The sequence below is a fragment of the Augochlora pura genome, chromosome 1 (assembly GCF_028453695.1).
Source record: "Augochlora pura isolate Apur16 chromosome 1, APUR_v2.2.1, whole genome shotgun sequence".
In the NCBI taxonomy this organism is placed as follows: Eukaryota; Metazoa; Arthropoda; class Insecta; order Hymenoptera; family Halictidae; genus Augochlora; species Augochlora pura.
Genome location: NC_135772.1, coordinates 9,570,850 through 9,584,637, shown reverse-complemented (window position 1 = coordinate 9,584,637; position 13,788 = coordinate 9,570,850). Strand labels below are relative to the sequence as shown.

Genomic DNA, 13,788 nt, shown 5'->3' with positions numbered 1-13,788 from the left:
GAAACAACGTGCCAAACTGACTGACTGCCTTTTTAATATTTTTGCCCTGTCTTTTATTATTGTTGACAATCTGCGGCATATAGCAAAGTGAATATTATATTAATCCCGTCCATCACTGTTGCTCATCGTTCAAGTTTCCGCTTCATTCGTTATCGCTCGTGTTCATTCGAAATTCTTAAAAAGTATTAGTTTCAAGCTCCCTATAGCTTCTAAATACTTTTTTCACGAAAAAATGATGATATGTTTTCCCTTGCCCGCGAAATTCATATGTATGTACATGTAAAACTGAAGTAACACTTTTTTTTGTAATAAATATTGTTACTTCTTCACATGTTTTTCCATTGATAATAATGATAATATTTAAGAAGCTTCAAATTAATGAAATCATTTTTAAATGAGTGAAAACAAATAAACGGAACTACATTTAATTCAGATTAGTCTAGCTTCGCTTAAATGGTAGAAGTCACGTGATGTTCCAAATACTTTTAAATATCTTGAAATGTGACAAATTAAGAGACAAGACATTTTAACACACTTCATTTAAAAAAATAAAAGTCTTAAAATTTCAAATTAATTTTCCTATAAATAGGAAAATAATATAATCTGAAACATAACAATAGCTTCATATTGAAGAATGAACGAGGATTAAACGATTGATCAAATAGATTCTAAACACAAAGAAGTATAAATGATAAGTAACGAAGGTATTCACCTTGAAGAATGACTCTTCTTCCGCGGTCTGCCAGGACTCTTCTTTTCCTCCTTCTTCGGGGTTAGTTTCGACAGCTCCTTCTGCTTCTCCCTGTACTGCCTTTGGATATCCGCCAGCCGGACCCTCATGTCCAGTTCCATGGCGTCCATATTCGGCCAGTCCCCGTCGCTGTCGACGTGACCCTTTCGAGCGATGAACCTCTTCGCGTCCAATTTAGCTTGCAGGTTCCTGTAATCGTGGCAGTCGCGGTATTCTCCAGCGGAAAATCTTCTGCTTATTTCCCTGTTGCCGATATCCATCTCGTCAGCATCCTCCGCAGCTTCTTTGTGACTGTACGACTCGATGTCAGAGTCGGACATGATGTCTCTGATATTCTCCCTCTGACAGTACACGCCGTTCGTCTGATATCGCTCGTATGGGAGATCGAATTGCTCGAAAGCCTCGCTTCTCTCGTAATCAGAGTTTTTGTACGAGCCATTCCTGTTCACAGGTTTGTTCTTAACCGCTGGCTCGTCGTCTTGGACTACAGCCCCGCTTGCCTCGGAGAAGTCAATGTTCCTCTTGGTTTTCTCCTTCGCCCTGAAAATCACCTCGTCCTCTAAACTCTCTACACGCTGCTCGCCGCCGACGTTGTTGTAGCTGACATTAGATTTTGCCTCTCTGTTTTCGAACTCGGCATCGCACTTGAACCTTTTAGAGCTTTGATTGGTCTCTACGTTCGCCTGCATGTACTTCCTTTTCTCAACAGTGGGTCCTCCGTCGTCCCCATGATGATTAATCCTGCCCAAGTTCAACAGCAACCTGCCAGCCCGCGATATCTCCTCGGAGCTCTCGAGGTTCAACTTTCGGGGCACCTTGTCCCCCACTTCCTCCATGAACCTCTGCTCTGCGAGTGCGCATAGCAGACCTAACGGACTGTCTACATTGTTGTTGTTGTTGTTGTTGTTCTCGCCTAGAGGAGAAATCAATTTCGCCCGAACAGGCGATCTTTCAAGTTCGTCCGTCGCGGCGGCGTTCTGATTGTCCGGTTTCAGGTGCTCCAGCTGCTCGATACTGTTCGAGAGCAGCTCCAGCCCGCTGATGTCGACCGCGAGTCTCGGCTTAGGGTTCACTCTAGGCTTCGCAGCTTGGTTAGACGGTTGGTCGTAAGCATCCTCGGAGATCCTGCGGTGCTTTTTCGGTGTCAAGACGTCGTTCTCGAAACAATTTACCTCCTCCAGCCCACAGACGTCGACAGAGGAGGCTTGCTCCTTCTTCACGACCGGCTCACTGCCGTTGGTATGCTTGATGTTGTTGTTGTTGCTCCTCGTGTCGTTGTTATTGTCGTTCAAGAAGAACTCCCTGGACAGGATGAGTTTGTTCATGGACGTCGCGTTTTCCGCCACCTCGGAGCACCTGAAATGGCCTTGTTGCGTTTCGATGGCCGAACCGTTCATCTCCGGTTGAGGTTCCACCGACTCTTTGGGGATTTCGTGACTCTCGAACTGCACGTTCTCGCAAGACCTCAGGATGTGCTTCTTCAAGCCGTTCTCCAATTTTCGCGGTGTTGTCTCGAGATGTCTCTGCGCGGTTGGGTTCTCGCCGGGTTTCTCCGCCGCGTTCTCCTCCATTCTCTGGGGTGCTGCTTCTTGCAGAGCCGCCGCCGCGTTCTTCTTCAGCTTCTCCACCACGTTCTCGATACCGGGGTGCGACTTCTCCAACGAGTGCCTCTTCGGTTTTTCCAGCGACGCGGCCTCGCAGTTGTACGCGTACTCGTCGTACGAGGATTCTTCGGCCTCCTGCTTCACCACAACCTTCTCGATCTCCTGTTCGTCGCAGTCGATGTTCGGCATGTCGAACGATTTCACCGAAATTTGCGGACGAGCGACCGATGGGTGGATCGGATGATCGTCCTCGACCTTTCCACAACTGTCGCAGTTCGCGTCGAACGGGATCTTCGAGTCGCTAGACTCTTCCGCTTGTTTCTGGTAGTCGTCCGCTAGTTCTGTCGGCACGAAGCTGGCGTTCGTGTGCTCTGTTGCCGTTGCTTCTTCCGCTTTGGGTACTTCAGTCTAGAAGATGACAAGTGATTGGTTTTGCGACGGCTGATATGCACTTTGCATCGACTATCAAGAAATGAGTTTACTGTTATTATATTATAATAAAATGTTTAATATTAAAATCTTCCATCATAGAATTCACCCCGATTCTCAAGCAGGCAATATTCTTTCACGTTATTTTTACATCATAAACAGATAAAAACTCAATGTAAATACTTGTTAATTTAATGTAGCTTTTAAAAAATTTGGAATTAGCGAACTCCTACAGTCGTTTAACCAAATTTTGATTTTACTCTGATATTAAAAAGAATTTATCTTCGCACTCAATGCAAACAGTTGATAATTTAATCTAGCTGTTAAAAAAATTAGAATGATCGAACTCCTACAGTCGTTTAACCAAATTGTGATTTTACTCTCAAATTAAACAGAATTTATTTTCGCACTCAATGTATTATAAACACAAAATTGTTATTAGAAATAATGTGTGAATTTTCACTTTCGATATACAAGCAGGTCAAATTTTCATTTTATACATATTGTACGTGAGTGAGCTTTTATTATGTATATTATGATTCTGTATATTATTTATATATGTATATTATGAGCTATACGTATATAAATATATGTATATGTAGAAAGAGAGAGAAAGGGAGAGTTTACATATATATATATATTAATCTATATAAACATATATAACATTGAAGTTGATATTTCGATCGAAACTATACGCAAACGGTAAGTCACTGAACATTCAAATTAGAACTGAAAACGAAGTTTGTACTTTGAAATGTTTTAATCTATGGGACACTTTCAACTTTAAATTACATCAGTCAATGATTTATGAAATTGCTTTAAGACGTCCACTTATTTTCTAATATTTATATATTATATATTATATATTGTATACTGTATATTGTATATTGTATATTATAGATTAGATAATAATTTGATCATATTATACTATTATGAATCCTCACATCACTTTTGTTAAATATAGAAACATAAAAAGTTAAATAGGCAAATAGACAGTCCTATACTCATATAAACATATTTCTATTTCATATGTAGCGTGACTTCCATGTAGAAATTTTCATTTTTTGGATTTTTCGATTCATCTAGTTTTCAGATCAATCAAATTTGCCAATTTCAAACATATCCCTTCAATAAAATAAATTCAAGCTGGAAAAACTTTGATACAATTCATTATTTGAACTGATTTGATCAAAACAATCCACGTCACGGTTAATTGCAATTCTGCATCCCGCATGGTAAACAATCTACGTTTTCAGCATTTCTACGACTTCAATGATAGTGCCGTTTGATAACATTTGTTTCGTTGGTTGCATATATTAGGGTGTCCCATAAGTTCTTTCCGCGATATAGTGTGCGCGAGTAAGGAGGCTTCCTGAGAGATAGAAGAAGGTTTATATCCAATACAATAAATCATCCTTAACCCCTTATACTCAAAACTATTTTCATTACATTTTAAATATATTTTCTGATCCCCTTTATTTCTATTTGATATGACTTATTGCGATTTATGCATATGAAATTGCGCTCATTAACAAGTACAGTACTTGTTTTAACAATCTGTGAATATAAACGAGTCTGATGCTATTACAGTTATTTTCAAAAATAGTATAACAATTTCTAGTGGCGCCTCAGAGTCGCAACTGGAGTGCAAAGGGTTAAACAAGAAATATCGTCTATTGATTCCTCATCCGAAATAAGGAAGAAACTTAATGGACACCCTAATAAAAGCCTAACAGTGCAGAATAGTTTATATATATATCCCAATAAATCAACCTCAAACAACAAATATCGTCTATCGATTTCGCATAAAAAAAATGAAGAAGAAACTTAGGGGACACCCTATTAGATGTACAATGTGATTGTACTTTATAATATAATACAATATGAGTTATATAGTGTATTATTGAAATGGAGATATGCGTCAGACGATCCGACAACAAATCAAAAATATAGGGCGGATCCCAGCATTTATGAATTCCAAGGTTTGCGTGATGATGGCGACAATTTACAAAAGATCTAAAATCGTTGTCGTTAATTATAGCAATATTTTCTCCAGAAATAATATGTAAATGTAATGACAACTGCACCGTGTGCAGCATGCATTATTGCAAATTTAAAAGATCGAGGTGACCAGCATTGTATGAACGTCTTTTCGAAAGTTTTTATACCCTAATATGTAGAAAAGTGGATACTGGCCAACTTTTTGAAAAATATATTTAACAACAACATTTCTAAAATTCTTCTATAAGTCTTGTTAATGTTAAAATAATTAAAAACCTAACATTCTTCCACTGTCATTATCCCCTTTATCCTTTAACAACAACATTTCTAAAATTCTTCTATAAGTCTTGTTAATGTTAAAATAATTAAAAACCTAACATTCTTCCTACATAGGCTGAAAAATGATCTTGACACGCATCTACAGTTGGCCTACAAGTGCTTGTGTGTATAAAATTATAAGAATTATTTGCATCTGAATATTTTCGCAGCATTGTACAAGGTTGTTAATATCCTGGATTTTGATGTTTCAAGAAGAATATGAAAGTTTCGAAGTTGAATTTTTTAAAGAAAATACCGCTTCTCAGACCACTGTGCTAAATTCAAACAGTCGAAAAAGTTGAGAAGGAAGAACACTCACCTCGAATTTTTCAATGGTCTTGGTTTCCTCTTCGCCGTCTTGCTCGCCGACGGTGGATTCCGCCGCGTAACTCCTCTTCCTCTCCTTGTGACGATCCAACGAATGATGATCCCTCCTCCTGCCGAAGAATTCGAGGTTCTCGTGGAAGCTGTCGCAGTTCTCCTCGGTGATTTCGATGATTCTCGTGCCGCTCCTGATATCCCTGCAAGACAGCTCGTCCTCTTCATCGTCCTCGTCGTCTTCGGGAGCTCGATCCTCCCGCGGTCTATCCGTATGCCTGACCACGTGCTCTATTGTTCTGTCAATGGCGGTGACGCTACTGCACTCCTTCGTGACCGAGTATTTCGGGCAATCGATCATATTAATGACAGTGGTATCCCCTTTATCCACCTTGCCAACAAAATTGCAAACGGTTGGGTTGACGGTGGTCGTGGTCGTGGTCGTGATTCGTACCACGTTGCAGACTTTGTCAGGCGCGGGCGCCACCACCTCGAAATTCGCTAAGTTCGTCAGATTGGAAGCCGTCGCTGATAAATTGGTCGGATTCAGTACCTGGCAAGGGCTCGTTACGTTACTTTGCTCCTGTTTCACGCACGGAGCGGCCTCGACCGCTGGCAACGCCGGAGGCGGCGCTGCTGGTTCCGGATCTTCCGATTCCGGCGCGTCCGTTTGGTTCGAGGCGTCCTGGACTCCGACGATCGCCGGCACCACTTCCGACGGCTCGATCGCGTGGATCGTCGTCACTTCCGGCGGCGGCGTCAGGCAGGAGACGGGCGAGGTTGCCTTCGACAAAAACGAATTTCGCTGCTACGCGCAGGATATTCGGGAATGAAATTCGGAATGCTCGAGCGACGCCCACCGCCAACCAAGTTAGTACTTGGGCGAGAAAGCGACGGCGAGCAGACAACTTTCCGGCGTGCCGGAGAGTCGACATTTTCGGGATGTAGGCAATTTTTATTTGATAACAAACGATGTTCGAAGTTAAAATATCTGTGGCTGTTAGAATCGTTTGTTGATTATCGTGCGATCAATTTATGCCGAAATTAAAACCGCACGAATGCCGAAGACAATTTTCGACAAGCTTCTTTCCACAAGCATATAGGGAAGAGTTGCCATGTTAGTACTACTTAAGCAAATTTAAAAAAAAAAGACCTGTAAAACTGGTAATCTTATTTATAAAAGTAATTGTTTAGAGTAACACGAGATGGCTAAAGAATATGATTAAAGAAACGAATGCTAAGCAAAAATCAAACACATTGAGGACAACAATAAAGTTCGGTGTTCTTTGATACGCTTGCACATGCTTCGTGTACTGAATTAACCCTTTGCAGTCGGAGCCATTTTAACTGGAAATCCAAAATATTTCTTCAAACTTACAGTGTTTCCATTTTATATAACCTGAAGCATTTTATACATTATAAAATTGAATTTCATGACTTATGTAACAGATAATAGGTCTTAACAATTTTTTAAATATTAGTAAATTTGATAAAGATTATTTTCAAACGTGGCATGATAATTTTTAGATGCGACTGAGAGTCGCCATTCGACCGCAAAGGGTTAAGCATTACAAACGTTGTATCATGTTCTCGAAACGAACTTGTTCACATAAATTGCAAAGTCAGTCTTCTTCGTTGACCGATATCAGTGCGATTTAGGAAACTTCGGAACAGTACAATTTAAACAAATTGCTCGTTGCTTCAAAACAAACGTAATTATCTAATCTCAAAATAAATTCAAATGTGCTTTTAGCATTCTCATAAGTATTACACGTATAATCTAAGCTTAATATTATCATACAAATAAATACGATCGTACTATTACTAAAATAGATAAATGCGTATTTAACGGTGATAAAATTTAACATCGATTTTACCTGTTATATAGAAATTGTAGGAACAGCACAGGAACATGTTCTTGTGCCTTATAAGATGTTAAATACTATGATTGACTGAGATTATAAAAGATGTTATTAATTGCCACTACAATTCAATTTTAAGCGTATTTTAATTACAGTACTATTTAGGAAACTAGTACAGTATTGGCAACTTCCCTCTGCTATAATGGAAATCATTGGAAGTTTAAGTAAAATCAGTCTTGTCACTGTTATAAACCAACACACATTAGCCCAGTTAAGGGTGCTGTAATTCTGGAGTTAACAGAACTCAAGATACCACTTTACCGACCGATCGTAAAAATTTCAATGTTACATTTTCGTCTCTACTCTGATTTTATTCATTTTATTAATTGCGAAAGAAATCTAATATCTAAAAGAAATGTCTAATAATATTGAAGCTTACGATGGTACAGTCTAGCACATTTACTATATCAATAATAGGTGTTAAATTATTGGTTACTATGATAACCGATTCACAGGCTATTAATTGGGGGTAAAAGTCGATTTATAGGCTATCGGCCGGTAAAGTGATACGTTACCAAAACACACTGAAAACATTTATTACGTTTACAGTCGAAGGCTAATGGGACGGACGCGTATCGTAATTCGTTAAATCACCGAAAAAACAAGCGCGCAGAACGAAGAGCTTAAAAGTTGGCCGGTAGGGGGGCGGGGGGGAGGAAGCACCACGACGCGTCGCGACCGTGTCCGTGCCGAATCGCAACAAGTTGCTAAGGGTTGCGACCGGGGGGAGGGGGGGGGGGGGGGTAAACGCGGGAGAGAGGGAACAAAAGAAAAGCCGAAGGAAGCGAGAACAGGCGAGAATCAATGAGAACGCGGTGAACGGAAAGAGAGAGAGACGGAGAGAAAAGAATGCCGACAGCGAATGTTGAACGTCAGAGAGGCATCGAGGGGTCTACAGCGGAGCCGGTTCGTAATATCTATGCAGATAGCGATGCAGATAGCGATGCAAATCGCTTTGCGCATAGTTAATACAATGTGCCACAACGTTTCCGCATTATGCGAACGGCTGGGCCGCGCGCTCTGGGCTTGGCATAATTACTGTCGTTCCTCCTCTTCGTTCGCATCGTTTGCTTTTTATATTATCGACAGGGGTGAAGAGTGGTGAAATCGAGGCGACGATGATCGGATCGATACGATCGACGAGGCGATCGACGTCGCGACGGTTAGACCAGGGAAACATCCACCTACCTGTGATCTACAATGCGTCGGCTCCGCCTGGCTGATCTGGACCAACGCCGGTGCATGAGGGTAGTAGTGCAACGTGGTCACCAGAGGTGCATCCGGCATGATCGCGCCGGCCATCGAAGTCACGGTCTGTAATGCCTTCGTGGACTCCGTCGATGCTGCAGAATTTACGATTCGAATGTTATCTGGAGGTCACTGGGTCGTTATTTCGAAACCAGCAAATTGTTCGACGACTTTTAACACTAAGATTTATAACATATTAGGTTGTCCCATAAGTTTCTTCCGCGCCACGCTATGAGTGACTCTAAGTGGCTGTGTTTATATAAAAATGCAGACTTATCACTTTGCCGTTTATGGCATCGGTTTCAGTCGTCCCAGAGCTCTTCCAAAGTACGTTTCATTGGTGACAAAGTCTCTTTTAAAAATTTTTCTGCACCGTTCAATATGGAGAGCCAAAAGAAGCATTTGCGGCATGTTATGCTTCATTGCTTTAAAAAAGGCTATAGTCCAAAGGACACTGCGGACGAGATTTGCACCGTTTACGGGAGCGGTACTACGATTATTAGAACCGTCCGCAATCGGTTTAAAAAATTTAGAGCTGGCAATTTCGAGTTGAAAGATGAAGACCGCAGCGACCGCCCAGCAACGACGGATACGGACATTATCGAGACTGTGCTCACTGAAAATCCGCGATATAGTGTGCGTGAGATATTAGATGCCACTAATATTCCCAAGACAACGGTTCCTAATCATTTAATCAAGATGGGATATGCGAATCGATGTGAAGTTTGGGTTCCACACCTATTGACGGAGACCGGCTATATGAACCGCGCCTCTACGTGCGATGTGTTTCTCTAGCGACATGAAAGGGATCCTTTCTAAAAAAGAGGCTTGTCACTGGAAACGAGACTTGGATTTTTTACCAAAATGTGCATCGAAAACGAACTTGGTCTAAGGAAAATAGACCTTCAACTGTTGCGAAGCCTGGACTTCATCCGAAGAAGATTCTGTTGTGCATTTGGTGGGACTGGAAAGGTGTAGTGTACTACGAGCTCCTTCCTCAAGGTGATACGATCAATACTGACAAATATTGCAATCAACTGGATCAATTAAAAGCCGCCATAGCAGAAAAACCGCCAGAATTGGCGAACCGATGAGGCGTCGTTATCCATCGCGACAACGCAAGACCGCATGTTGTGTTGCCCGTAAGGCAAAAATTATTACAGTTTGATTGGGACGTTCTACCTCATCTTCCTAACCCCAGACCTTACTCCATCCAATTATCATTTTTTCCTCTCCTTAAAAAATTCTCCCCGTGGTAAATCTTTGAAATCCATAAGCGAATTAAAAACGCACCTAAATGAATATTTTGCAAATAAGCTTCAACAGTTTTGGAAAGAGAGCATAATGAAGCTTCCTGAGAGATGGAAGGAGGTTATAGAACAGAACGGTTCATATATGACATAATAAATCCACCTTAAACTATAAATATCGTGTATTCGTTTCACATAAAAAAAAGGGAAGAAACTTATAGGACACCCTAATAATATTCGGATACCTCCTGAAATCATTTTAAAACTGTACTAAACAACTTGATTTTTTCGGAGATGTTAGAGGAACTAGTTAGTTGAATCTACAATGATTAACGTATTATTACTTGGAAAATTACTTGGACTGACAATAAAGATAAAAGAACCCACGTTTTTTAACTTTTTTATTTGAGCATATAGCGAAAAGTTAAAAAATGCATATGTAGATTTCGGTAGCTCATATACATACTGAAAATGTCATTGATGTTGACGTTGAATGATTATATTCACGCCTTTCTAACATCATTGTTCTTACTAGATAACTACGACGAAACATTTGGTACGTTAGCTAATTATTAGGTTGATGCATGAAATGCATATGAAATGTCGGAATTTTAAGTATATATCTAACATTGCATATCTTTTTCCAATAGCTGTTTATTTAATTAAAATATGACCCATTTGCTTCGATATACTTTGACCAATAAGATTTTAATGCACAGATGGCTATCTTAAAGAAATTCTGATCTTTGGAATCGATAAACTCTGATATGAAATTTTTCAGACTGCCCTTATTTTCATACTGTTTAGCCCTGTTCTCAATGTTTAAACAAGTGAAAGTCGATTGGCGAAAGATGCGACGTATAAACTGGGTGCTGCAAAATTGAATCTTTCAATTAATTTCTTTTCGCAATTATTTTGTACGGCGTATGCGACCGAGACGAGATTCAAAATAAATAACAAAATGGAACGCTTTTGACAAAATCTTCTCCGTTGAAATGTGACTCTGGCGATAGACGATACGACTATAAACGAGATTATGCCGAAAACAAAAAGCATAACGAAAACAGAGAGACAACGTTCACGTGCAAAGGAAATCCGACATTTCATATGCACCAACCTAATATAAACGTCTATAAAGTATAGCGTATGCAACTAACAGACTATAGACACCTTCGGGGATTCTAGATCCGTGACGGAGCTAATTTTACCACAAGCCGCACACCTTTGTCGCGCGTTGTGTGTAAAATGTGCTTACGATACGAGGAGAAAGGAAAAACGTAGTACTCACTGATTATAGTGGTGGGACTGTTACTACAGTCGGCTTCTATCTTGACAATAGGTAGAGTGCTCTGTTGCTTTCTCTTGCTTTCAGTGAGAACCAACCTTGCCCCGCCAATGTCGCTCAAAAGTTGAAGAGACGGCGGCGGCGGCGGTGGCGGCGGAGGCGGTGGAAGCAAAAGGGGCGGCGGCGCAACGTTTCCGCTATTGTGATTCGAGTAATTTGGCCACACAACCGCCTGCTGCATTTGCTCTGTTTGCAAACAGATTGACGATTTTTGAATGACTTTCTTCCCGGAGAACAATAGCCAGACGACGATGTGGGATACAGGTGAGGAGTAAGCAACGAAGAAGATAGGAAATACGGGTCTAACGAGGAAAGAACAATCGTGCACTGTTCTAAGGGAATGCGAAAGTACGTGGGCGTAAATACAGAACAGAAATTTTTCAAAAAGGATGGGAAACCAAAAATAGCGTTAACACTATTTTTACCGATATTTTGTATTATACAATTTAGAAAATTAATATTGTGATGACTTCAGCGAGAAATGATTACATAGAAAAAAATAGAACACAGGAAGTAATTTGTACTAAAAATTGTTTAAAGATATCTTTGAACACCTTCGGTAGAAATAGTGTTAACACCTTTGCCGTACTTCGACAAGTTTAATTGATGATACAGATTTTTAATATTAATCTATTGATATAAAATAATGATATAGTTTTTTAGTTAAAAGCTGGTAGTATATTTTCAATTTTTACAAATTAAATTTCATAAATTCCATTTCTCATCTCTCCATTCCAGGCGAATGCTTCAAGTATTGCCTGACTAACATCTGCTTCATTCTTTAAATTTTTCTCCTTAACAAAGTTTACAGACACAAGTGAAGCTTGAGATGGCATTTATAGAACTCTTTCGTGTATTTAATATTTGCTTTTTCGTCAAAGTAATTGCACGATAAAGAACTTCTAATTAGCGTAACTTATTATAATAATTGAGAATAAGTCTGAAAAAGGAGGCTAACGTTTAACAAAAGATCAGAGCAAGTCCTTGTCAATAAAATGGAAATTACTAAAAATTTTTTATTCTATAATATACTACCATTTATGTTTATAGTGCTAGTCAATGTTTTTTTTATAGCTGTCTATAATGTTAGAAATTTACAACAGCTCATACATCGAGGACAAATGTATGACTGAATAACCATGAATTTTTGTATGCGTACCTGCAGCATGAATGAGAAGAAGATGGCCTGTATTTGGATCTCTGACCAACTGCAGACCACCTTGAACTCCGACTCCCATTTGCGGAAACCCGACTGGCTCCATGGGCATTGCTGCAAAATTCATTTAATAAGTACGAGATGTCCAGGTTAGAAATTGACTCAGTTCACCGCAACCCCCGCACAGGATCCTCGGAAATACAAGCATGAAAGAATGTGCAGCAATATCACTAGCTTTTGTTGTGTACTTTAAATTCTATTGGGAGTACACATTAGTTCGGTCCGTTTTTTTTTTGTGGTGGAAAATGCATTTATTTCGAGAACAAAATGAATTAACAGATTAATCGAAGTATTGTTCATCGTTGTTTACTACTTTTCCCCACTCTCAGGCAATTTTCGAATTCCATCTCAAAAAAATATCTTGTATTTGAGGGCATCCAAGTTACAAGCCAATTTTCGATTTCTGCGAAAGAAGTGAATCTGTGACCCGCCAAGTCGTGCTGCATCTGTCGGAACAACCAGTAACCAGAAGGAGCAATGTCCGGCGAGTACGGCGGGTGCGGTCAAATATCCCACTTGAGAATTTTCAAATAATTTTTCACAACTTTTGCGACACGAGGCCGAGCGTTATCATGCAGAAGAACGACTTTGTCATGTCTCTGATCGTATTCCGGTCGTTTTTGTCGTAATGCACGGCTCAAACGAATCAATTGCAGCCTATACCGATGGCCCGTAATGGAATCGCCAGGTTGTACCAGCTCATAGTATACAACACCCTTTTGATCCCACCAGATGCACAGCAGGACCTTTGAATCATGAATATTCGGTTTTGGTGTTGATGTTGAGGTCGATGGCAATGATTGACCTGGCATAGCGTAGTATTTTTTCTACTTGGGGTTATCATAGAATATCCATTTTTCATCCCTAGTCACAATCCGATGTAAAAAAACTCTTTCTTTGTTGCCTTTGAGTCAGCTGCTCGGAAATGAAAAATCGCCTTTCAATGTCTCTCTGTTTCAGTTCATAGGGCACCCAATTGCCTTGCTTGTGAATCATTCCCATGGATTTCAATCGTATGGAAACTGCTTGTTGGGTAACTCCCAATGATTCTGTAAGCTCCTCTTGAGTTTGACTCGGATCTTCATCGAGTAATGCCTCCATTTGTTTGTCTTCAAAATTTTTTTGGCTGTCCAGAGCGAGGCTTGTCTTCAACGCTAAAATCACCATTCTTAAAGCGTCGAAACCATTCCCTACATGATTTATCAGTTGGAGCATTGTCGCTATAGACTTCAACAAGCATTCGATGTGCTTCAGCTGCACTTTTCTTCCAATTAAAGCAGAAAACTAAAATCTCCCGGAAATGCTGCTTAGTTAACACAAAACTTGACATATTCAACAGATTAAAAACCAGGTGGATTAAATGAAACTCAAAGCAATATAAACTGA

The 13,788-nt window shown here is 40.0% G+C and overlaps 1 protein-coding gene across 3 annotated transcripts in view; it reads right to left on the bottom strand.

Annotated features, from left to right (window-relative positions):
- Cher (filamin A protein cher) overlaps positions 1-13,788 on the bottom strand; it is a 138,603-nt gene that overhangs the window by 96,189 nt on the left and 28,626 nt on the right. For 2 of the 3 annotated variants that reach the window (XM_078181034.1, XM_078181052.1), the window contains exons 6-10: positions 12,346-12,456; positions 11,130-11,372; positions 8,532-8,686; positions 5,423-6,229; positions 713-2,763 (exon numbers count right to left, since the gene is read on the bottom strand). In XM_078181034.1, the coding sequence (XP_078037160.1) occupies positions 713-2,763; positions 5,423-6,229; positions 8,532-8,686; positions 11,130-11,372; positions 12,346-12,456 (3,367 nt within the window). The remainder of the gene's footprint in view (positions 1-712; positions 2,764-5,422; positions 6,230-8,531; positions 8,687-11,129; positions 11,373-12,345; positions 12,457-13,788) is intronic. The other variant, XM_078181043.1, reaches the window with a different exon arrangement.